We start from the raw sequence: 26,366 nt of genomic DNA on the forward strand, positions 1-26,366 counted from the left end.
TCCCTTTCTGCATCCTTTTCTCCGATTAGAGGCTGATTTCTGAGACACGTAGAGAATACAGGAACACGTGTTGACCTGGCTTTTTTAAGGACAGGTCTACTTGGAAATTTTCTCCCTCATCTCTCTTGACTTTCAACACAGTCAGGCTTCTCCTGAATTGTCCTATTTCTTCCCTCCTTTTTTTTTTATAACTACGACCCCCAGATATTTTTTTAATATTTTCTAGCACTTCTCATTTTTTACTTAATATTTATTGAGATTATGATTTTTAATTAAAACACAGGTTAAATGCCCAGTCATCTCTTTGTTTCATACACTTTCTTTTTCTATTATTTAAGTGTATGACCAAGAATTAAAGTTAGAATGCATATCTTTGTTAGTAGAAGTACAGTTGACCCTTGAACAACACGGGGGTTCGGGGCGCCACCCCTCCAAGCGGTCAAAACTCCTCTCATAATTGGCTCTCTGTATCCACAATTCCCCATCCTCGGATCGTGTAGTACTCTATATTATAGGTCATGTAATAGTGTTTGCTGTTGAAGAAAATCCACGCGTAAGTGGACCTGCCCAGTTCAAACCCGTGTTTTTCAAGGGTCAGTTGTATAGTAAACCTAGAATTGAAATTGAAGAAGGTTGCCTAAAGGGAAGATAGCTAAGAAGACCCAGTGATTATAATTGGCAGTTTGAACTCATGAAAATAACGATTTATTATCTGATTGATTATAGTATCTTACAAAGGCCAGCCTTTTTACTTATAAGGGAAATAACTAGAGAAAATGACATTTAAAAAAGGAGAAAACGATGAAGGAAGAATGGCAAAGATAAGTGGTGATAATGCTGTGTTAATCGTTAGCCGTATTGGTCAGGGTTTTTGATTATAGAAAACAGAATCCATTTGCTAGATTAAATAGTAAGGGTTTTCTTACAGAGTCTTGAATAATTTATAGAATTTCTGGAAGAGATAGCAAACCAAGCTTTCCTTAGATGGGAGAAGCAAACAGAACTTTCTAGAGAAAACACCTCCTGTGCCCCATCGGTTGCTCAGAGCCTTTGGAGCTGGGGCCCAGAGCTAGGACACCCCATCGTGACTGCACTGGCAGAGTCAGATGCCTCCAGGACCCTGGGGACCAGAAGAGCTGCATCATCTCCACGCCATGGTCTTAACTTTCACCGTACAAGTATGTATTTTTTTGCTTGATGGAAGGGTGAAATCCTACAAAATCCTAGCTACAAGGGAGTCTGAGAAATGTAGTCTTCAGAATTTCCAGCTTCTGATACATGGGAAATTTACACAGGAGATCAGCGTGGTGGTGTGAGCCTGTACGATGTACATGGATCCAGGTGCGGAATCGTTGGCTATGTATATTCTAAGAAGGTGAAGGGTTGCATAGAGCATTTTAGAGGGCTTCAGGTCAAGAAATATATTAAAACATAAAAGTTCTAACAGTCAGCCTTTTTCTATTCAGAAAGTAACTTTCTAAAATGGCTTATTTCCCAAGAGTTCCAGACAACTATTTACTGAACAGAGAAGTAATTAAAAAGAAGCAAACGAAACAGAATGAGAAATGATTCCATTGTCTTCCATAGTTGGCAGTCTAATTGCAAACAGAACTTTACATAGATGGAAATTGACTTAATTATTTGTAGACCACAATAAAATGGGGTAAACCTAAATGCGATAGAAATATTACCCAGTACCTTCACGTAATGTTATAGGAGCAAGCAAACCGTAGATGTAAAACTACAAATTTTTGGTAGTAGAACAATACAATTATTTAATAAAAATGAGCTTGGTGAGCCAGGTAGAGCTAGAAAACCTCAGAATCATTTTTGACGGGCAGGGCTAGCATTTCTGACAGACATTCACGGCAGGCTTTTGAGCTGGCGTGGATGATGATACAGATCGTGACTTGAAGTAAATCTCTCTCTGCGCCAGGACAGTCGCTGCCTGTCTGGCACACTGTGCGTCCAAAAGCTTCCGTTTGCCGTTTGGCCCGAGTCCGGCCACTGCACCTGAGGTGTGCCTTCGCCTTGGTCCCTGGACCCTGGAGGGCCCTCTCCTCTGACGTCTCACAGCCCCTTCCTTCCTGCCTCTGCTTCATTCTCTGACCAGCGGTTCTGCAGCCCCTTGCCTGACGACTGCACAGCCAGTGCTGCCGGGGACGCCCGCGCGCCCGTGCTGGGCAGGCGGGCCGCCCCTCTCCCGCCCCCGGACGGCCGAGCCCGGACGTTCCCGGCTTTCCCACAGCGCCCGTTCTACCCCTGCCCCTCACTCGCAGCAGCTCTGCTGGCAAAACAGAGCCTGACAAGAATCAGCTTTCTTAATACATTCCTCTTAGCCTCTGAGTTTGTTACATCCATCCTCACCACCCTCTTTTAAGTCCGAAGAAGATGGGTCTGAGGGAATCACTCCGCTTACAAGCTACATCCTTTCCTCCAGTTTGCCTAGAAAGCTTGTTTCATCAATTAACTTTCTTCTTTTCCTTTTCAAAAAATTTTTCTTTTTAATGTAAATTCTTGAAGCATACATACAATGTATTAAAAATGTCACTATGGCTTGATAAATTGAATGATGAGGAGAAAGTTTGAAATAACATGCAGCCGTGACTTTGAGAGCTAAATGTTAAAGTTAATATGACTTGTTTTTTTTTCATTATTCCAAATTTTTTTTATTTCAAATTCATTGAAAGAAATAAAATTATATTTAAAAAAATGGAGTGATCTCACAAACCGAGGAAAGCCAGGGACAAAAAGAACAGGTTAAGTACTTTTTCCTGAGAGGCAGATCTAACAGCTATAGAATGGTCTTTCTTCCTTCCTAGCTTTTGTCAACACACTGACCAGCTTGTTCACTGCCTGTCTCTGTCACTCTGAGGGTATCTTTCAGTCTCTGTGACTCAGTTTTCCTTTCCTGTAAAATGGTGTGGTTGGCCTTAATTATCTCGAAAGGCCATTCCAGCCCTCAACTATTATTCCATGTAATTTCACGTTGACACACACACATCCTACAAAGAAATGCATGAAAGCTTTTCTTCCCTATAGCCCCTGCCCTGTACTTTATGTTTTAAGAAGTAGCTTACCTGGGAGTTCCCCAGTGGTCTAATGGTTAGGATTCCGGCCTTTCACTGACGTGGCCCGAGTTCAATCCCTGGTCAGGGAACTGAGATCCTGCAAGCCACTCGGCCCAGCCAACAGAAAAAAAAAAGGAAGAAGTAAAGAAGTAGCTTACCTGGTCAGAATCTATAGAAAGCATTAAAGTACAGAAGCAGCAATACGAGGCAACTTGATGTCGTGGGAAGAACCTGGGAGGAACCGAGCTTTCTCATCTGTCGGTGGGGTAATAGGGGTAACTTTTCCTCCCCTAGTTGTCGTTAGGGTAATAGTTACAATGCTAATAGCTAACTTGGAGATAGTGCCAACCATGTAAAAGCACTGTTTGACGTGCTTATATGTCTAATTAATTGAAACAGTGCTGCTGTTGTCTCTGTTTTACAAATAGACATCAAATCTTAATCCTCTCTCAGTCATCCTAAGGGATTCTTTGATAGTCTTTGATGTTGATTCTCTCAAATACTGAGACTTAGATGGCTCCCTATAAATGACCTTCTTTTGAAAAAAATAAAATAAATATATATTTATTAGTATAAAAGTCCTATGAGCGTTTGTGCTTTAGTCTAGTGTAAACCTAGCTCATCATGACTCCAATTCCCACCCACAAACTTCCTCAGCATATCTGGCAAAGTGGGAAAATTAACTGGCACTTACTGCCAACACTTCGCCTTTCCTTGGGCACAAAGAGGTTAAGTGACTTGGCCAGAGTCACACGTCTAATAAGTGGCAGAGTCGGTCCCGGAGTCGGGCCCCTGCATCCGCGCTGTTGCCCACTAAGCAACAGTGCCTCCCTCGCTCCAGGATCTAAATGAAATAGCAAATGCTGCCGAGGCTGTGCTGGTGGTGGTGATGACAGTGTGTGGACCTGGTTATAAGGGTGCAGAGGGAGAGGGAAGAGGCCCTCTGTGCTCACTGACTCCCGTCCCCTCTTTGGGTTTCGTCCCCCTCCCTGTGTGAGGGACACTGGACTGTTGCGGAGTAACCCACCTTGGCGGTGCAGCTGTTTCAGTCCTCAGTTCCAAACTTGAAAGGAAATCCCTTAATACTACCTGAGCAGTGACTGCAGATCATCATTTTCTCCTCTTCCATCTCTTTATCATACACATTCTGAAATTAGTTCTAAAATATGTGTCAGGAAGTAGCTAAGGAAAGGCGAAGTGTTAGCAGTAAGTACCAGTTAATTTTCCCACTTTGCCAGATATGCTGAGAAAGTTTTGGGGTGGGAATTGGAGTCATGATGAGCTAGGTTTACACTAGACTAAAGCACAAACGCTCATAGGACTTTTATACTAATAAATATGTATTTATTTTATTTTTTTCAAAAGAAGGTCATTTATAGGGAGCCATCTAAGTCCCAGTATTTGAGAGAATAAACATCAAGACTATCAAAGAATCCCGCAGGATGACTGAAAGAGGATTAAGATTTGATGTCTATGAAGAATTTCTAAATTTCCTTTGTTTTAATTGCTTAATCAAAAGAGCACTCTATTTTTGAGATTCGCTTTCGGCTTACAATGATGGGTCATCCTGCTAGCGTTAGAAGGCACCGTGGTCACTAGTAACCAAGGTCCAGTGGTAAGAGATTGTATCACACAAGGTTCATTATAAATTCATCACCATATATTAAATTTCATTTCTCACTCACACTTAGGAACTACTCCTTTGTAAAGCAGTAACTACTTAAAGCAGATTTTTAAAGTAATATCAACGAAGTTTACGTTAATAGCTTAGTGCTTATGATATGTACAAATACGGCTGCTGATATCTCTTGAAACACTGTTCCAAGCACTATATGAAGGACTTACTATAACAGACCTACATGACATATTATTATTTCCCCCCCATTTTATAAATGATAGAACTGGGATTCAGAGAGACTAATTTAGGTACTCGAGTTCACACAATTTGACAAAGCTGGGATCTGAAACCAAGTCTGTCTGTGCTCATGGTCAGTCCTGGACGTTAACTCCAAGTTGCTCAGGTTTCTGACTGAAGACCATTGTGCTGAACAGTCTCGTGAAATTTCAAAGGGATTGGGGAGGAAGGAATACAGAGTTAGGCTTTCAAAAGAGGCTGGATAAACTAAATCAGAATCATAGGACCCAAAGTAATTTTAATATAATGAAAGAAGTTGGAAGAATAGGAGACCCCAAGGAAGCCGTGTTCTCACTGGGGCAGAAGCCATGGCGGGATGACTGGAGGTCAGGTGAAAGTCTAAGTGGTTGTTCTACTGTCTTCAGGTTGTCGTGCATCTTACGTATTCAGATTTACATTCTGATTCTTTAGTTCTTCTTTCTTAGCCTCACACCTGAAATAGTCAGTACGCCTTCCTCCCCAGAAGAAGAGGAGAAGTCACTACTTAATGCAGTTGTTCTTATTGATGATTCCGTGCCAACGACCAAAATTCAGATCAGGTTAGCAGACGGGAGCCGTTTGATACAAAGATTCAATAGTACACACAGGTAAGCTTGGGGTGACTTATCTTTGTAAAACTGGATGCAGCTTGAGTCATGAAGAATACGAAATTCTTTACATTTACTTTTGAAGTAAGTTTTTGACAGAAAACAAAAACTTTAAAAGAATAATAGCTGTGTGTGAGAAGTGAAACATTTAGTACTTAAACATCCTCTGTAAACTGTCCCAATACTAGTGCAAATGCAGATACCACTCAAAAGTAAAGAAAATTGTTAAAAGCTGTGGTTTTGCACCGTTGCTAAAACCATGAGAAGTTGAATCAGATTTGATTTGCTTTAGTAAAACCTGATTTGGACTTTACTCCTTTAAAAATTTATGATAACCCTGATTAGGATTAACTTTCTACGTAGCAAATTCTTTATAACATAAATTTATAGTGTAAATAAAGGTTAATTGTGCTCTTATCAAGCACTTCAAATAAACAGTTTTAAATATCATTTTAACATTCATTGTACATTTGTTGTGCTAATGAGATATTATTTTTATTTGTTCATTGTATCCCACTAAGAGATACATTTATGATCTTAGTTGAGCTACTGTATATATGTGAGCATAATTTTTTTCATTATTTTTATAACTTACACTTTTCATAGTTATAGACTCACACTGACACAGGGTCATCTGAGGTACCTTTTTCTGGGTCATGTGCTGCTAAGATATTTTATACTCTGAAAAAATAGGCCCTGTAGTGTAGTAACACTGTTGACATTTCTTTGATGCATAACTCACCTAAAGATTGTGTCTGTTTACAGTGAGAGTAAATGTCAGGTGCGCTCCAAAGTTAATCCTCACATTTTACCGTAAAGCCAAGGTAAATCCATCCATTGAAATTAAATTAAAGAAGGTTACAACACATTTAAATAAGGATAAGAATTGTGTGATTTTTTTTTTTTATTATCTAGTTTTAGCTAAAAGCTTAATTGACAATAAAACTTTTGTATCACAAATTATTTTTATCTCATTTCTTCAGGATCCTGGATGTTCGGGACTTTATTGTACAGTCCCGTCCTGAATTTGCAACTCTTGACTTTATTCTTGTGACTTCATTTCCAAACAAAGAGCTAACAGATGAAAGCCTGACACTACAAGAAGCAGATATTCTTAACACTGTGATACTCCAGCAACTAAAATGATATTCCTCCTACCCATGCAGTAGCATGTAGGAACGATAATGTGCCATATTAGTGAGGAAAACACTTAGACTGTAAAAAGTTATTTTTATTATTTATACAGATAAATTTTGGTTTTATTCTTATTCTGTCTTCCAGCGTTAGTCTAGACAAATTTGGACTAGGAATAGATCTTGAGAAATATGTTTGAGGTGTTAGCTGCAAGGGCTGGCTTCTGTTGATAGCTTTTAAATATTCAGGCAAACCAATTTGATACATGATCAGCGTTAATGCAACAACATTTGTTTTCAGAGAAAGTGAACAAAACCCCATTTTGATAAATGCATTTGGTAAAATCTGCACTAAAGTTTCTTGATGCTGCATTGATCAACAGCCATTAAGAAATCTTCTGATCAAATACTTTGAACATTTTTCTGTAGTGTATACTGAAAAGTATCTGTATCTGATTTTGAAATACTTTGATCATACGATAATTATTTCTCCTATTAAGATTTTACACATCCTTTTTCCTTGCTGATTTAGCTGTTTACTCATGTTAGAAAATACAGTTTAGCCTTGTATGTTACAGGACTCTGACCATCCTAAACTAGAAACAAAGACAAAGGTCAGCAGTTCCTGAGATGTGTCCACCAGCACTTTAGCTAACTCCAGTCCCTCGCAGAGCCTGCCGTGATCACATTCATTTATTCATTCAATACGTTGTTCCAGAGGACCCACTACATATACTAAACACTGTTCTAAGTGTTCGACCCAGAATGTAGTCTACTGCAAGACAAAATGAGTGTAGAAATACAGGAATGTAAATTCTGTCAGCCAGACTGGATCTGAAGAGTTACCAGCGTAAATGTCTGCGTTTCTCCTGACGCCAGGTATTTCCTGAGTAAGGGAGGCTACAGCAGGATGGGAGAAAAGCTTTTCCTTCTTCCCAGACACCATTTCATCTTTGGTCACCCCTCCTGGTTAGTCTTTTATTGTAGTCTTTTATTGCTGCTGTAACAAATTACTACAAATTTAGTGGCTTAAAACAGTCTAGGTTTCTTCTATAGGTGAGATGTCTCACGTGGGTCTGACTGGGCTAAAGTCAGGTGTCAACAAGGCAGCATTCCCTGGGGAGGCTCTAGGGGGAGAAATGTTTCCTTGCCTTTCCAGCTTCGAGAGGCCACCTGCATTCCTTGGCCTGTGGCCCTCTTCCATCTTCACAACCAGCAATACTGTATGTCTCTGGCTCCAGTGTCATCACATCTCTTTGAGAACAGCCGGGAAAGAGTCTCTGCTTCTAAGGACCCGTGTGATTAGATTGGTCTGCCAGATAATCCAGGATGACCTCCCCATCATAAGGTCCACAGTAACCTTAACCAAATCCTTGAAATCCCTTTTGTCATGTAAGGTGACATATCACAGGTTCCTTCTGCAGGCACCAGGGGTGGTCTCTTCTTTGCCTCTTCCAACGTGTAGAGGCGGATGGCATCCCTTCCCTTATGGCTGTATCCCTCCACGTCTCTGCTTCTGTCCTTACATCATTTACTTCCAACTTTGATTCTCCTGCTTTCTTCTTACAAGCACCCTAGTGCTTACATTTGGTTCACGCAGATAATCCAGGATAATCTCCTCATCTAAAGTAAGTGAGCATCTGGGTGTGCGTCCTGGGACACAGTTTCTCTCCATCTGTGAACCTAGAAACCCAGGTATCTGCTCCCAGATATAAGGGTAAGACAGGCATAGAATAATCGTTAACAAACATTCCTCTTCAAAAAAATAGAAACTGGAAGGGAAAAAGGAGCCAGCAGTGCCAAGCAATTTAGAAGTTCAGCCAGGCACGCTCCGTTAGGTTTCGGGGCCTGGGAATAATCTCCTGTGGCTCACAGCAGCGTCCCATAGACGTGTGACTTTCCCTCAGGGTCTTTCCTTCTACATGAGAGGTAGCAGGTGTCTGCAGCTGAGTAGTTTAAACTATCAGCTTGTTTCTTGCCTGTGGAATCGTGGGAGGTTCAGCCGTCTTTTTTCATTTCATTCTGTCTCTGTCCGTTTTAGTTTAAGACGGCAGTGTCTGTGGGTCTCCTGTGCATGTTACAGCAGTTGCTCCATTAGACCAGAGGCTCCTCCCCAGAGCTTTCCGAGATAATCCAGCTCTCTTTTTGGCCTTTTCTGAGATGGCTGAGGGGCTCTGTGAGTCACACTCTTAATCTCTTTAAACAGCCTTCGATGTGACCTTTTTTTTTTTTTTTTTTTTTATCTTTCTCGGGTATTAGCAAAAAGTTATAGGCCACGATCTCATCTCTTTCCTTAGCGCCATCTTTCCTGACAGTGAATCTCTTAATGTCTTTGCCGTTCGCTCGGGTAAACTAAGAATTTCCAAGTCATCAAGTCCTGCTTCCTTCTCTTTTACCATTCCTTCCCTCAGTTTATCTGCTTCCTCTCACGTTTTACCGTCATCAGCAGGGAGGAAGCAGGCTGCGCCTTCCCCGCCTTGCTTGGAAGTCTTTTCAGCTCGGTGTCCCGAGTCTCCCTCACGCCTCTTGCTTTCCACGCGGCTGCAGCCAAGCCTCCTGCCACCATGTCCCCGGCATCTCGTTTCCTTCCGCTTCCCGCAGCGCGCTCCGCATTCCCTCCTGAGCCCTCCCTGGCAGCGCCTGTCAGGTCCCTGTCGCTAGTAGGCGTGTCCTCGCAGCAGCCGCACGCACCCCTTGCCTCCTTGGAGCCCTGGCTGCCGTCCGCATCCACGTGTCTGCCCCAGGGCTCAAGGCAGCCTCGGCTCTCTCCGTCGCGCTCCCAAAACCTCTCCCAGCCTCTACTCGCTGCCCAGGCGCAGAGCCACCTCCGCACTTGTAGGTCTTTGTTACAGCAGCGCTCACTTCAGGGTGTCTAGAAAAGCCCACTGTGCCTCCTCACTGCCACTTGACTGGAATGTGCCAGTAGGAGCTTTGGACGTGACCTTTCTCTGGGGCTCCCATCGCTTCCAGGAGCTGAACTTAACCCGTGTGAGGGGCGGATGGTGGGAGGGCTGCCAGACCCGCCCTCCGCGCAAGTGTTGATCTCACCACCACAGAGAAAACTCGTTCTCAGTGTCGTAATCCAGAAGAAGAAGCGTAGTCCTAAGTCTTCTCCTCAGCATGGGAAGCTCTGTTCCTTTCCACTAACTGAAAACAACCTGGAGAATATATAAATGACAATTCAAAAAGTCAGCCTCTGTTCAGAAAGGTTACCAGGGATAAACTACATTTTCAAGGAGCAAAATCGTATTCCTGCAGAAATAATCTATTGAAACAAATTAACATTTTAAATAAAAGGGCATTGCCCTGTTTTGGATTAACAAAATGGAGCAAACAATTAACCAGACCCTGGAAAATTATTTGAAACGTTATTCTTGCAGTTTCTTTTTAGTCAATTAGATGGAGTGCCTGTAGACACACATACAAAAACGACTGCCATTTCTGTATATAATGGTTCCAAAATAGATTCACACCTGGAGGGCGGATCAAACATCCAGAGGGATGAACAGTACTTTCGTGTGTTCTACAAAGTGTTTTGCTTCATTTAGAGTTTTCCTGAATTCTTTGTACTGTTGCAGTCGCTGTAACTTTTAAAATTTATAATCCTCTCAGAAGAGATTGTGTGACGTCAATTGTTTTGCATGACGTGTGTGTAAGGACGTTTTCACTTACCAATAAAGAATGTTTTCACTGAAAGTCATTGAAAATCCTTTTCAGAATGTCCTCTGATTTGCAGTTTTATTTGAGTGGCCTAGTGGAGTGTTGTAAGGGTAGCATTTCCCGTGGTACGTCTTTCTGACGGGCAGAGGGATCTGAGCTGTAGCGATGTGATCTGTTTCCATTACTGGTTCTGTTTTTATTCCACCAACATAAAGGGGCAAATTTTTCTTCACTTCGGCCACACTGGATCTCTTGAAAACCTTGTCACGACATGTGTTGTTGATAAAGTGCCTCATGTTTTCCATTAAGAGTTTTTGTCCCTGATCAGCAATGCACATAGATACATATGTGTCCAGTGTTGTCATAAAGGCTAAGAAACACTTTCTATAATCCTCTATCTAATTTTTTTTAAATAAGAATATGCCCTGTCAGTTTTGTTTTTTTGTCTTTTTAAGTATTCGTTTAATTATTTATTTATGGCTGTGCTGGGTCTTCGTTTCTGTGCGAGGGCTTTCTCTAGTCGTGGCAAGCGGGGGCCACCCTTCATCGCGGTGTGCGGGCCTCTCACTAGCACGGCCTCTCCTGTTGCGGAGCACAGGCTCCAGACGCGCAGGCTCAGCAATTGTGGCTCACGGGCCCAGCTGCTCCGCGGCATGTGGGATCTTCCCAGACCAGGGCTCGAACCCGTGTCCCCTGCATTGGCAGGCAGACTCTCAACCACTGCGCCACCAGGGAAGCCCTATCTAATTTTAAAGTATCTTTTAACTCCAAGTAAATGTTTTGTAAAAGGAGCCCCATTGCATATGTATAACAGTGTGCGTGGTGTTTGTACAGCACATATAAATTACTCATGTGGCCCAGAACTAACAACTAGCTATGTAGTCTACTTAGCTTATACTTAACAATTTGGCCTCTTTAGAGTTTAGAGCTATGACCTAAGTTTCTGAAAAAATAGGAGGGCAGGGAGTTTTTTTTAGAAAGTTTGAACTTGATGATTTATTTTCTTTTAGATAAATGTTTCTATATGGTTAAAAACAAGACTGTAGCCCAAAATGGAGCCCCTAAATGCCAAGGCCCACGTCACCAAACCCTGACTTGACTTAATTACAGTGTGGGCTCTCCCAGAAATGGAATCTTAAACCAGTCAATCGATAGTCTGATCAGCACTAGTTAGGTCATCTGTCTGATAAACCCTTGCCACCCCCTAAAGGAAAGTGACCTTTGCCATAACCAACCTGCTTTTCTGCCAGTGTATCTTCCTGTTCCCACCCTCTTCTGCCTAAAAAAGTCTCAGCTTGAACAGCTACTGGGAGCGCGTTTCTATTTGCTAGACTGGCTGCTGCCCATTCGTGAATTGTTCAATAAATTCAGCAAGATGTTTAAAATTTATTCATTTGAATTTTTTGTTTTTTCACACTATGAAGCAAGAGACTTTCAGAATCATTCTGGGGAGCTGCGGCCTTACAACTTCCTGAGTCCTGACTAGGTGATCTCAGATGGCTTCTTAGGCTGCTCAGAGGAAAGCTACAGTAGGAAAGGTGGAAATAAGTCCATTCTGTTGAGTATATCGCAACATTTCTTGCTTTTTTTGGAGATAATTACCAACTTATTAGCATGGACTTAGAGACGTCATACAATCAGCAATACAATCGTTTTTCAATTGGCTCCTGTGGACTGAAAAAAAAATGCACAACATGAGAGTTACGAGTTAAGTTTTATTTGGGGCAAAATGAGGACTATAGCCCTGGAGACAGCGTCTCAGCTCTGAGGAACTGCTCCAAGGAGATGGGGGAAGGTCAGTGCTGTATAGGATTTTAGTGAAGGGCGGACGTGCAGTCCAGCACACGTGTTGCCAGAGGCTTGCTGGTAGTCACGAGGAACAGATGTCACCGTTAGTGATTTTAGTGCTCTTCTAGATAGGAGGAGATGCAAGAATTTGAGCTCATAAAATCTTCTCTTGAAGATATCTAACTATCTGAAGCCCTGTTCTGCCAGTTTTTCCCAGAGCACAGATGTCTCACTCCTGATCTCCACCCTGAACTCCTTTCAGGGGGCGTTGAAGGTCAGTGGCTGCGCTGGCTACTGACTTCATCCTTGTAGAGCCAGGTGGCGAGCGACAAGTTTTAGTTGGCACTTCTCTTGAATGAAGTTATGTGTGTTAATTAGGCACCAGCAAAAGAGGTCCATGAGATTAAAGGCAACTGCCTTTTTTCCTCCAAAAATTCTCTTCTGCCCTTTACCTTCTTGAGTGTAAACTCTCTTAGCACTGCTGTTTATTTGTGTAGATGTCAACACAGACGTATGTACAACAGTGACTTTCCTTGCTCTAACCCTGGGGATAGAAGAGTATTTAAAATGAGTGGATGTCCTTTGATTTTATGCCTCTGTGTCTGCTTTTTGGTTTGTATTTTCCTTGTCTGCATAGGGCACCTTTCAGTGTCCTTTATAGAACATTGTTAATTATAAAAGGTCCGACATGGTAGTTTCTGTAGTTAACATTTTTCCCGCTTTGTTTTTCATTTTTGTCCCTGTGGGAAAGGCTTGTTTCTTCTGTTGTCAACAGATTTTATCATTTTTAATCATAGGATCAAGAATGGTAGAAAGTATAAGTTTTAGTTTTCTATCAGAATCTATGTTGATTAGGAAGTAGCAACAGTAAATACTACAAATACTCAGAACATCAGTAGGCTTGGAAGTGAAAGCACGAACATAGCTGATACAAGTGGGCGGTCCTGCCCCCAGCCTGGGATTTTTAACTGGGTCTGGGCTTTTGAGCACAGGAGGGCATAGGATGAAGTAACATCTTCTAGAAAGAAACGTTCATCCTTCCTACAGATCAATGTCAGATTTAACGTCCCCTGAGCTGAAGAGATCACTCTTATGAATGTAGTGAACTTATATGCAAATAAAAGTTTCATAGGGCTTCCCTGGTGGCGCAGTGGTTGAGAGTCTGCCTGCCAATGCAGGGGACACGGGTTCGAGCCCTGGTCTGGGAAGATCCCACATGCCGCGGAGCAGCTGGGCCCGTGAGCCACAACTACTGAGCCTGCGCGTCTGGAGCCAGTGCTCCGCAACAAGAGAGGCCGCGATAGTGAGAGGCCCGCGCACCGCGATGAAGAGTGGCCCCCGCTCGCCGCAACTGGAGAAAGCCCTCGCACAGAAACGAAGACCCAACGCAGCCATAAATAAATAAATAAAATTTTAAAAAAATTAAAAAAAAAAAAAAAGTTTCATATATGCATGTTACAAATACATGATAATAACACCAAGGCTGAGAGGTGGGTTTTGTTTCCCTTGAAAACCTATTATAAATGTTTGTAATGGAAGTAAATGTTACTGTTTTTTGAGGGTTTTTAAAATTTATTTATTTATTTATTTATTTTTGGCTGTGTTGGGTCTTCGTTGCTGCACACAGGCTTTCTCTAGTTGCGGCGAGCGGGGGCTACTCTTCGTTGTGGTGGGCGGGCTTCTCACTGTGGTGGCTTCTCTTGTTGGCGGAGCACGGGCTCTAGGCGCGTGGGCTTCAGTAGTTGTGGCACGTGGGCTCAGTAGTTGTGGCTCACGGGCTCTAGAGCACAGGCTCAGTAGTTGTGGCACATGGGCTTAGTTGCTCCGCGGCATGTGGGATCTTCCCGGACCAGGGCTTGAACCCGTGTCCCCTGCATTGGCAGGCGGAGTCTTAACCACTGCGCCACCAGGGAGGTCCCAAATGTTACTGTTTGAAACACTGTGTACAAAGGTGTTCTACCTTTGTTCTACCTCTAGCTATTCAAACTAATCTGACTTTCCATTCTTTAACAGGAAGCATGTGTGTGGTTCATTTGCGATAAAGATACATATGTTGGCGATCGCTGCTTGGGTTCAGCGTTTATCGAGGGCTCACTCAGAGCAGAATCCTGTGTTTGGCGGGCGGCATGTCACTTGCGGTCAGTGTCACTCCGACCCCAGCCTGGATGTGATTTCTCCGGAGAGCACCCCGCCCCCCAGCCCCACTCATGCTTTGGTCTAACATCCTCCCTTGTCCACAACTCTCAGTCCCACTACCCTGTTTACTACAGTGTTCGCAATACCAACATTTCCTTGTCCATTTATTTGATTTTATCCCTACCTCCTAATGTTCAGGCACTCTTTCCTGTTCCCCCTGACAATTATAAAACTAAAACAATTTGGTGATGAGTTTGATGTCCTTTATCCAAGAGAGAACCATCCACGGAGTGGGGAGTACAGGGCCCTACAAGCAGTGAGGGAGGTTTGGGGGCAAGAGTGAGTTCACAGAGCTCAGAAGAGGCAACCTGGAAACAGGGCCTGACTGGCTAGGAGGCGGGGGGTTTCCTTACGAAGCTGGCAGGGCCCATTTTCTAGGGTGAGGTGAGCTCACTAAAGCTGAATTGGAGGATTGTGATTGGTGGGTGTTAGGATTCCTTGTCAGGTGTTTCCCAGAAATGCAGGCTGGATGAGGTTTAGATCTGTGGCATGGGCAAGCCCCTGGGACGGCCTCCATTATTACGTGGGTCTCCCTAAACGAATTAACTTTATCACCCCAGATTCTCAGAATGTGAGTTTGTGAGAGCAGGGTTGTTTTTAACCTACTGCTGTGTCCTTAGAGCCTAAAACAATAACCTGGACATAGGAGTCACTCAGTAAGCGCTCCATAAGTAACAAATCAGTGAATTAAGATTAGGACCCTCTGAACGTTGGAAGAATATATGCATTCATGTTTTAAAAAGGAGATTCCGAATAGCGCCAATAGAGTCGATACTGGTGACAGAAAACATTTGTATATTTTGTTTGGGTTTAAAGGAAGGAGAAGGAGAAAAGTGATCTAGAAGTGGTGGCCTCGACTCATCCCAAGAGTGGAAGCACCTGTATCTGTGAGCGGGTGGTCCGGGCATTTCCCCAGGTAGAACTGGGGCGAAGAGGGCTGAAGAATGTGCTCTGGAGAAGCCTGCAGGAGGTGAGATGCCTGGGACTGTCTGAAAGCCAGTAGCAGGGGCTGTGATTCTAGTTTAGAGATAAGGAAGAACACTGCTCTATAAAGACGTGGTAGAAACCCCTCAGTGGGCTCAGTTCTTTTTTTTTTTTTTTTTTTTTTTTGATGGTTACTTCTTTAATATGATAAAATGTATTTCAACCCAAAAGCCAGCATTTTTTAAGGACATATACTGGAAAGATGTCCACTATCACCACTATATTTTTAATCAATTCATATTTATATTTTAATAATTAGCAATGAAAGGACTTAACATTTTGGCATTCTGAGTTACAAAGGAATGGAGAAAATAACCCCCCTTAAAATGAAACTGACTAAGGTTAAAGACGTTTTGCAACTTTTTCAGGAAGGAGAATATAAATATAAACAATCCTTTTAAATGTTCTTGAAGGTGAGTTTTTCCTAGAAAAAAATAACATGGGACCATGGAAGGCCACTACTAGCTGTTGCTCGGGGCAAGTCAAAGGAACAAAGATGGCCTTGTGGCCACATCGCCAATATTTTTTCTTTTGAATTTTATTTTATTTATTTTTGTATACAGCAGGTTCTTCTTAGTTATCCATTTTATATATATTTGTGTCTATATGTCAATCCCAATCTCAGTGGGCTCTGTTCTATTTGCTTACTCTAAGTACGGTTGTTCTTATAGATTTGATCTTCATGTCAGAGTTAAAATATTGCTAGTCTTATAATAGCTATTTAATTTATTAATAGCACATAATTTATTTAAAATGTTTAGCCCTTGATATTTTATTTTTGAATGTAATACCCCATCCTCATTTGTTACTTTAATACTGATACCCCAAAATGTGAAAGTTGATTTAATGAAATTTAATCACAATAAGTTGGGAGTGTGCTAAAATATATGGCAACACTCTGGTTAACTGAAAAGCTGCAGAAACTCAGATGACACTAAAGGCCATAACCACACATGGCTCGTGCCTTTGAAATCAGACTAGTTTGTGGAGCTGTTGACTTTGGCTACGCTCTCATTTGGCTGAACTTATAAAGAAAACTCACTAGTCATTATATATTGTTCTTGTTCTCCAGATTAACCCCATTACCCAATCTTCCACGCAAGCAAAGAAGGCAGAAATGACCTGGAGTTACAGATTTCCAAATAACCTTTATAAACAGAAAAGGATGATCTCTGCAAACATGTATGAGTTTCAATGTTCTTCTTGAAATTATTTCACAGAAAGAATGATTTTATAAAATTCTCTTAATTTTGATACTCCTGAATAGCACACTTTTAGGTAGGTTAAAATACTCAACCAGTACTTATTTAATTTGCATGTTTCTCTTTTTTAACATAAGTACAAAATCTTAAGTATTTATATTTGACATGAGAAATGGCACTAAAGCTTATAATGGTAAGTGAAGTAGGTTCTCTATGTGCAGTCCTGGAAATAAGAAATGACTTTTAACAAGGAATGGTATCCATAGGCATCTTAAACCTTTGGTTTTAGATGTAATGAAAACAGCAAAAAGGCTAGATTTGATTCCAAGTCACACCCGTGCCTCGGTGAGTGTGCGGCACCCAATTCATCTGATCTCATCTCCCCAGGTGCAAAGGACCATGGGGCGATTCACAAACTGTATTTTTTCTTCCTCTAAATTATTTTTTAAAATAAGAGGATCTCCCTTAATCTATTAATGAAAATAAAATTGTAAGAGATGTTTGCATTTCTAGAGGCTTTTATATTTTATGACAAGTTTTTGTTTTATACCTACAAATTGGTCCCCTAACTCCACTTTTAAATGGATGGTTGTCCAATCGAGGCTAAGATTTTACCTAAATAATTGCATTTAAGTGTATGCAAAAGTGTGAGTATTCAGCACTTCAAGTAATTTTCAGCATATTAAGTAATATTCTAAAGGATATTCAGCTAATGTGGTAACTCTTAGTTTCACCACCAGAAACATCCTCAGGTGAAATGTTAATTTATGATGATTTGGTAATTTTGGTTCCATTTAACTCTTGTGTGGAGTACTCTAATGCAGTTCAATGTTTTGTTATATTTTTCCTCAATGTTTGCCATCTTCCTAGCAATTTTATTACATCAAGACTGATGTAACAGAAAAAGCAGACTATTTGAAAGGGTCTGACACTTTCTAAAAGAATATTATGTCTTTATTTTAAACTGGAGATATAAATATCAAATTCTTTCTTGCATTGATCTAGTACAAGAATCTAGTATTCTTATACAACTATAAGCCAGAATATCTTGAAAGAAAGCCAAAAAGACTAATAAACTTAGAACTCCGAAAAGTTCGTAATGCAGCCTTTCAAAAATCTAACGTATTAAAACATGGGGGAGTGGGGGCAGAGAGACAACGTTTGCTACAGCAGGTATCATTGCCTGGCAGCATTTAACGATATCAAAAATGCTGTTGTTGATTACAGTTTAACTTCTTTCACGAGGTGACTCCAATCTTAAAATTAACAGCCCAGGATGTCAGAGGAGAAAGAACTGTATTTCTTCCCACCAGTACATATGTATGGAGAGGAGCCACATGGGGTCAAAGAGTGAGTGAAGAAAAAAAATTTTTCATATGTCATCATCTGGCAGTAAACGTCTAAGGCCACAGGCCCTGTTAACCTTTACAAAGATCAAGGTGTTACTGATAGTAAAACAGAACCTTTTAGTTGCCTTTGAGAAGGTAACATTAGGACATCCGTGTGCGAGATGTTGGCTACTTATTCCTCCACCAGACGGCGTGCGGGCCCTGTAAAAGAATCTCATCATTATCTTTCCCTCAGCTGGTTGGTCTGTTGGTTTATTTACTGACGTATAGTTGCCTTAAAATATTGTATTAGTTTCAGGTGTACAACATAGTGATTTGATATTTTAATAAAATAAAGAGAGGATGAAAGTTAGTTGTTAAAATAAAAACTAGGAATTATGCCAACATCAGTATCATTTAGCACTGTTTTTTTCTGACCTTTTGCAGTATAGATAAGGAATACTTGGCTAAATATAATTAGCATCTTTAGAAATGTAACAGTGTTGAATCGTAAAAATATTGCTCGTGTCAATGTATTGGGCCTTGGGTTTTTCAGTGCAAGATTGCCCATTACACGTGGCCCAGATGTCCATCACTGGTATCTTACCCACTGACCGTTCTCCCTGGAAAGCATTTAAAATGCCCCGCTAAGGTCTCAACTCTTGATAAGACACTCTCTGTTTTAATGCACTGCCATAAACTGACTTCTTAACTCTTTTCCTGTGTTAATTTTTTTTTTTTTTTTTGGTTTTTTCGGGGGTTTTTTGTTTTGTTTTTTTGTGTTTTTTTTACCCATGCCATATCCCTAAATATCAGCTAAATTCTGATTACTCTGATTTCAATTCTTCATTCTTTTTTATCCGCAGTCACCAGCTCTCACCACGGTAAATTCTATTTTGATCTTTGCCTTTCCCTCTTACAAAACTGTGCGTGCACGTTCACAATCCGCAAGGCCACTAGCAGAGACGTGAGTAGCAGAATCGTAAGTGAAAATGGAGAGAATTGGCATAAAGGTGGGCGTCCTAAATTCCTCATCACGCCTCCACCGCCAACTCTGTGAGTCCCAATTTTCTCATCTCCAGAACCAGGAGATCAGAACACCATCCTTCAGTTCTTAATTCTGATTCTTTTCCACAAAATTAAGCACTGACCAACATAACATGCCTACAGATGTTACGATGGAAGTGAAGATGGACAAATGATGCCAAAAACGGAAACCAACAAGTAAATCCAGAGAAAATATAACGTGTTGTTTATTCTCTTCCTTTTGGATTGCTTTTCTGGGACTGTCTACTGGTAAGAGAATTTGAGAATTCTTATTAGAAACATTTTAGTCTAATAATATCTGTGGAAGCATTAAGCAACAGGTTAAAGACAGTGAAAGTTTTGCCGGCCAATACAATTTTCCTGGGCCTAATGCTTAATAGCCTTTAAAAAAAAATTGTTAGAATCTAACGGCATAGACCTGTTCAACAAAAATTATGGTTCCTTCATAGGACACTATTCAGTCTTTTGAAAAATGTCTAGTAAAATAATGATGTGAAAAAATTTACGATAAGAAAAAAGCTGTTAGAAAAGATTTGCCACGGGATTACAGTGTAGTTGAGGGGTGGAGGGGGGGCACTGCTTACCGTTTCTAGCCCAAATTTTGGTCTCTCGTATTATTCCCGACTAAAAATAGCCAGAGCCCCTTGAAGAAATGGTTGACTCCAGGTTAGGGAAAGGGAAATACAAGGTGAGCCCAGGTTATCTGGGGACTAAAAGTAAAGAAGCTTTCAAAGACCAATGGGGTCATGTCAAAAGGGCCCAAAAGCCAGATTGATGTAGTTCTGACCGGCCTAATTTGACACCATTTGAGCCAAATTATCAAGCTCGTAGTTAACTGAAATTCACTGGGTCCATGAAAATCCATAAGTCATTCGTGATTATCAGATGAGTCACTAAAACCACTTTGTCACCAATGGAGTTAGCCATTAAACCAACCCCTTACTTTGAAAACTTTATGCCTTTATTCTGCCTTTCCAGGAAGACCTTTATTTCTCGAAACCAGTAGCCCTCGTTGATAAGGGAAAGCTGACTTAAGAATACCGGCTAGTAGAGGTAGACGGTGACAAACAGAAATGTAAAATCATCATTTTGCAGTCCCCAGTGAAATCGCTGACTCAGACAAGGATTATCAGTTGGTATTAAAATTGTTAGATGAGGGATGGATGGGGAAGTGAATTTTGTACATGCTTTGCCCGAATAACATCAAAAAAGATCACACTCACGACAAGGGCGAGATCTTAACTGTACGACGGAGGAGGAGGGAGGCTAAAATTGTACAATATGAAGAATAAGGCCATCTTCGCACTAATTCAGTGACCAAGCTTGGCAGCTCTAATGGTGGAAAAGCCAGGTACTGTGTGTCCCCAAGTGGACTGCCTACCTGTCTACACATCACCAGGGATGTATTCTCGACTAAAGCATTTAACTTGAATCTGTCAAGCCTTCAGATGTAACTTTCAGTTTACAGGAAAGTACATAGAAGAATAAGTTAAAAGCTGCCACAGAGAAGTAATCAGACAAACCCAGATGATGAAACATTTTACAGGACAGATCAGTGTCATGAAAAAAAAGACTCTTCTAGATTAAAGGAGGGGTAAGGAATACAACTAGGCTGCCATAACTGGGACTGGATCCTGATTTGGATAGACCAGACCATCATATTTTGAGGACAACTTGTGAAATGTGCACTAGGTATATTGAAAATTGTAATTAATTTTGTGAAAGGGGATAACGTTTTTAGCCATATAGAAGGAAATATTTAATGTGTGCTAAAGTAAAATCTTCCAAAAATGTTCATGCTCATTAATACAAAAAAGAAAAAATCAATCGTGGTGAAGTGTTGGCTTGGAGACAGGCCTGGGTTTGACCCCTGACTTCGTTTACCAGCTGGTCAAAGGCATTGAAACTCTGTGCCTTAGTTACCTCTTATGCTATACCTACCTTTGATAGGTAACGGGAATTATATGAGATAATGCACAGTTTAACAACTAACTACTGTACTTTTCCCATTAACCTCCTGATGCTTGACCTGTTTGTCTTCTATTCTACATTTTTAAAACTCTCTTCTTTGTTCCTCGCTGTTTTAAGCTTTTGCTTGATTTCATTATTTCCACTCATGATTCTTTCGATCTCTCTGTATACTAGGAGCACTCAGTGTGAAATTATCCCTTGTTATCTCTGTGCTGTTGAGTACTTTGATTACATAATTATCCACTTCTCTTAGGTCTTTGGTCACTAAAAAATTCAACAATCTGTGCCATGTTGTCACTTTGTGACTCAGTCTTCACTTAGGACAATATCTGTTTTTCTTGGCTCTTCATAATCTGCTTCAGTGTTTATTTCCTAAAATAACACTCCTTCCCTCCCTCCCTTCCTCCTTCCCTCCCTCCCTCCCTCCCTTCCTTCCTTCCTTCTTCCTCCTTCCCTCCCTCCCTCCCTCCTTTCCTCCCTCCCTCCCTCCTTTCCTCCCTCCCTCCCTCCTTCCCTCCCTCCCTTCCTCCCTCCCTTCCTCCTTCCCTCCCTCCCTCCCTCCCTTCCTTCCTTCCTTCTTCCTCCTTCCCTCCCTCCCTCCCTCCTTTCCTCCCTCCCTCCCTCCTTTCCTCCCTCCCTCCCTCCTTCCCTCCCTCCCTTCCTCCTTCCCTCCCTCCCTTCCTCCTTCCCTTCCTTCCTTCCTTCCTTCCCTCCTACTCTCTCCCGCTTTGCCTCTCCCTCCCCCTCTCTCTCTCTCTCTCTCTCTCTCTCGTTAGAGATAACAGGGAGAACGCCTTTTCCCCCTGCATGTTCCTGCACTTTGGATGTCTCCACGTCTCCTGTATCTCGCTCTTCGGTGGAGTCTGAGCCAAGGTTGCCCCTGACGTGCTCTGCTGACCCCTGAGCTGCTTCCGTGCCCACCCTCCAATTCTCCAGTTCCCGCTCTGACCTCTGTCACCCTCACTTGTCAGAAACAGCTGTGCTAAGGTCTTCCTTAACCTCCTCCTTCTAAACTAAATCCAGAATCCTCATTGTGATTGTTTAATGCTCAAATGTTTCAGCTGCTCGTGCTTAGCATCTGATCTCACCTGTAACTACTTACATTTAACCGGCTTTCTTACTTTTCCAGTAATTGATTGAACTCTCACATTTAATTGCAGCCTACTTGTCCCTTACTTGCACATAATGAATTCTTTCCCATGTTTTCATCATATGTACTTTCCAATTCCTACAATTTCTGTAAAAAAGGACAGAAACATTCTATTTTCTGGAGCAAATTCACCCAAGAAGACTGACTCTGTTGAAGAACCAATGTTGAAAGATAAAATGAAAATGACAATAGGGCAAAGGTCATTTGTTCCTTTTAAATCTCCTGCCTGTCTCCTTAGGGATCTGAATATACGGATCAATAAACAGAGTCACTAATACACAGACAACGAGCTTTTTAGAGCAGAAGTCAGCAGAGGTCCTCCCCACCCCCAGGGTAAGTAAGTATGCTTCCCAGCAGTTCCAGGGGTCCTTGTCACCTTCGTGTAGCCTGGTGGAACAAACATTGCCCTGGAGCCAGAGCTCAGTTTAATCCCTGAGTGGCCCTGGAAAAGTGACTCAGAGCTCTCACGTCTTCATCTATACAATTAAATGCACGGTTTAATCTTAACATCTCCCAAAGGTGAGAAAATTAAAAGTTGTGTCAAGATTCCTACCTATTTGTTAACTACCCGCTTCCCAAAGAGAGAGAGAGAAATACAGGCAAAGAAGTACTTCTCCCAGTAGTAGCTATGGTTTCCCTTCCTTCTGGGTTCTGGAGGAAATTGGCTCTAACTTCCATTCTGTGTCCGTGAAGTCAGAATCCCTTGCCCCAAGCTCCTGGCTTCCATTTAACTAGTTGGATTTATGAACAGTCACCCGACTGCCCCTCACGTGAGGTTCCTGTCCTGTACTACATTGACACCGATGTCAAATTAGACAGTGGTTTCCTCACCCACCCAAACCTCCCAAAAAGCAAAGCTCAGCAAAAACAGAGTTCCCCACACAAGGCCTTCTTTTCTCGGCAGCTGACACTAATAAAAGGAGATCGCAGGGAAAGGAGAATGAAATATTACAGCAACACAAGCAACTTCAGTCGAACACTCAACAATTCTATCTTCGAAACTCCTTTCCCCGTCATCCCTAGGGGTTTTTTCTTTGGCCACCTTGTTCCATGCTGCACCCCCAGGCTTAGGCCATCAGGCCAGCTACGTGCTCCCTGTTTGGAGGTCAGTGCTCCCTGGAACTCTAAATTCGCTCTCCAGTAAGTGGAGCCAGTTACCTCTTCTCTCTCATCCTAAGCTTAGCCCCTCAGCTGGACCTGTGGAGGTCCTCTGCAGGAAACGGTGGGCAGCTTATTCAGTCGGATTTGACTTCCTTAGAAGTTGTGAACAGCATGCTCCCCATCATTACATAATGGTTTGGGTTCTCATGAAAGTGTGGCTATAGTATCTCAGTTTATTTATTTATTTTTTAATGCCATTTACCTAGAGTTCATAGAGCTAAGAATAGAGAGCTACCTCAGCATAAACGTAAGAAGTCAAGGCTTGACCATAAATGGTCAAGGCTACGTGCAAGTGCAGTTTGGGTTCGGTGTTCCCAAAGAGCTGTAGTGCTTAAAAAAAAAGGCCTTACTAAATACTGTTCAAGGTCTCCTGTTATCAGTAAATGGCCTTGATCTTGGCTATTGGGTTCAGAGTTGAGCAGTCTCCATCTATAACGTCCCGACTCCTGTTGATTTTGGAGGTTTTACAGTTCAGGGCCAACGCTTGCCATCTCTGAGCTTTCTAACCTACACACAAATGCACGCTCCACCTCTACTGTGATTTCTCTGCCCTTCATAGATATAGTTATGAGTTTACCTCTTTGTGTCAACCTATTATTTATAAGCTTTGAAAAGTGTGCCATGTCAAGGTGAACCAAAACAAAGAGAAGAAAATAATTCTAAATTAATGAACACATCTCAATAGAACCAACTTTGCATCCTCCTGCTTTATTTGAGATAGGTTTTTTTTTTTAATTTTTTTTAATTTATTTATTTATTTATTTTTGGCTGTGTTGGGTCTTCGTTTCTGTGCGAGGGCTTTCTCCAGTTGTGGCAAGCGGGGGCCACTCTTCATCGCGGTGCGCGGGCCTCTCACTGTCGTGGCCTCTCCTGTTGCGGAGCACAGGCTCCAGACGCGCAGGCTCAGTAATTGTGGCTCACGGGCCCAGCTGCTCCACGGCATGTGGGATCCTCCCAGACCAGGGCTCGAACCCGTGTCCCCTGCATTAGCAGGCAGATTCTCAACCACTGCGCCACCAGGGAAGCCCGAGATAGGTATTTTTAAACACTTGTAGCACCTAGTGTGTGGCCCATCTAAGATGAACCCGGTGTGAACCGGAGGCTGGCGCGTGGAGAAAGTTCTTTCTTTCTTTGCGCTTCGGTTAAGCAGCAAACAAAAACAGCATCTCCCCTGATTTCATTCAGGTGCTTGAACCAGCTTTCCAATTAAGTTTTCATAGATTAACATCATGGCAATGGACTCACCGGATTACATGTTTGAATTTGTGTATTTCTCAAATGTCTGTGTCTCCTATGTGTTTCCACAGGAGCTGGGTGGTGTACAGAGGCAGCATGGCTTAGAGGAGAGAAAGTGACTATAACCTGAATTCTAGTCTTTATTCCCCACTTACCATCAGTGAGACCTTAGACGAATCACTTCCCTCCTGCAAAATGTTATACAACATAATAAATTTACGTTGCATCTACCATCTATTGATTTAAGGCTTCCTTGCTTTGCTCATTACTACCTGTAAAGTAGGGATTATACCTTTTAGTTGTTCTAACATGTGTTTATGTCATAAGGGCTCTGTACTTTTTAAATAATCTGGAATTTGATGAAAAATAAAGTCACACTCTTGGTAGCTGTCATGATCTTATTGTCATCCCCCAAACTCCTCTCAACATATGATCATAATAATCACAAGATGACTCAGAAGCCTGCTTATTTCTCCCAAAACAGGAAATCAGTGTTGATCAGTTCTTGGAAGATTATTTCAGCTTTCAAATGCTTTCAAGATTTCTTGAGGATTGTGACCATAATGGAAAGAGATAAAATATAGATGTAACATATTAGTCATTTATGCCCTTAGTTAAGTATTATTTAAACTTTCTTTGGATGAACTAACTTACATTTAGCTTAGGTTAACTCCATCCATGCTTTTCTCCCCATTTTGCTAGCTTTGTCAGAAAAGTCTGGATTTTTTTTTTTCCTGTTTTAGTTTTGAACTCTAGACAAAATTCTCCAGAAGTCGGTTTGGTTTATGCATATCCAAGCTCACAGATGGACTTAACTGGTTGTACGCAGAAAGCAGGATTTCTATGAGAGCACAACTTCTTCTAACCCAGCATTTTTTAATGAGCATCGCTTCTAATCAGACAAATCCCGGAGCCCACCCAGACCAAAGGGAGGGAAAATCAACCCTACTTCGCAAAGACTGGAATATCACTTTTAGTCTGCCATATTTCATTTTCCAGAAACATCCATCTCAAACATTTTTACCTAAAGTGTCATTTTCAAAAGGCCAAGATGGATTCTAAGAGTGACAGAGGCAATATTTGACCTAAGATACAGAGAACTTTTTCTTTGTTTGTTTTGGAAATAAGTATACCCACATGTAATGTAATGTGTAATGATATAGCACAATGCCAATGACCTATCTGGGGGATTTATTGATATTTTCCTTGTTATATGGCTTCAGAAAATACCCACTCCAGGCTAGGATAAGTTATTTCAATAGAATTTGTGGCTGGTTGGATAGGGAGAAGAAATCATTCTTCCAAAAACAATTAATATTAATATTCGTATTCAAAGGTAATACTGAACCCTAAAAATAATGTCTCAGGGTCTTGTAGTTGTGCTTTATCTACCTTAATAAACAAGTAACACTTGTTCTTATTTTCAATCCAGTATCTCTCAATTAACATCTGAGGACCAGCTAATAGCAGCTAATCAGCTGCTAGTGAGTACACATCGCCTGTGGTATTCAAGGCTTTGCAGATAAACTCAGCTACAAAACAACAACCTGAGCAAAACTGCTCCACCTTTTCAGACTATAGGTTACGCCACTTGCTTTGTCAGCTTTGGAATCAAGCCATTGACTGAGGTAACGATATCACATGAACAGACCCAGTGGATGGGAGCTTCCCAGTAGGTGTGCATGAACAGATGACTGGAGGGCAGAGAGGGCCAGCACCTGGTGAGTTGGTTGGGTCCTGGGACCATTGGAATCCCTAGACCAACGACCCCCGGCTTCAAGCAGGCCCTCCAGTTACCCCCGTGTGCCAAAATAGAATGATTTTCCATGTGTCCATGGTGGGAGAAAAATAATGGATAATAAATACAAATTTTCAAGTATTTGGGGTGGAAGGTCATCTAGTCTAACATCTAGACTAATTTATCTAACAACAGCAAG

At 41.7% G+C, this 26,366-nt stretch overlaps 2 protein-coding genes across 3 annotated transcripts in view; both read left to right on the forward strand.

Moving 5' to 3' along the window:
• UBXN2B (UBX domain protein 2B) overlaps positions 1–10,402 on the forward strand; it is a 30,726-nt gene extending 20,324 nt beyond the window's left edge. For both annotated transcript variants that reach the window (XM_068525667.1, XM_068525668.1), the window contains 2 exons: positions 5,412–5,573; positions 6,557–10,402. In XM_068525667.1, coding sequence (XP_068381768.1) covers positions 5,412–5,573; positions 6,557–6,719 — 325 coding nt within the window. In that variant the 3' untranslated portion in view covers positions 6,720–10,402. The remainder of the gene's footprint in view (positions 1–5,411; positions 5,574–6,556) is intronic.
• LOC137751013 (uncharacterized) lies at positions 7,494–24,660 on the forward strand. The gene is made up of 10 exons (XM_068525476.1): positions 7,494–7,515; positions 7,602–7,675; positions 14,168–14,292; positions 15,167–15,320; positions 16,407–16,516; positions 17,807–17,886; positions 18,731–18,920; positions 19,035–19,160; positions 22,271–22,365; positions 24,501–24,660. The coding sequence occupies exons 1-8, from the start codon at positions 7,494–7,496 to the stop codon at positions 19,090–19,092; spliced, it is 813 nt and encodes a 270-aa protein (XP_068381577.1). The 3' UTR covers positions 19,093–19,160; positions 22,271–22,365; positions 24,501–24,660.
• The last annotated feature ends 1,706 nt before the right edge of the window (positions 24,661–26,366 follow it).

The sequence above is a fragment of the Eschrichtius robustus genome, chromosome 17 (genome assembly GCF_028021215.1).
Source record: "Eschrichtius robustus isolate mEscRob2 chromosome 17, mEscRob2.pri, whole genome shotgun sequence".
Classification (NCBI taxonomy): domain Eukaryota; kingdom Metazoa; phylum Chordata; class Mammalia; order Artiodactyla; family Eschrichtiidae; genus Eschrichtius; species Eschrichtius robustus.

Coding starts and splice junctions, on each gene's coding strand:
- LOC137751013 (XM_068525476.1), top strand. CDS start 7,494: ATGAGTGTAGAAATACAGGAAT. Junction 7,516..7,601: donor GAGTGTAGAAATACAGGAAT/GTAAATTCTGTC, acceptor TTCCTGAGTAAG/GGAGGCTACAGCAGGATGGG. Junction 7,676..14,167: donor ATCTTTGGTCACCCCTCCTG/GTTAGTCTTTTA, acceptor ATTCTTTAACAG/GAAGCATGTGTGTGGTTCAT.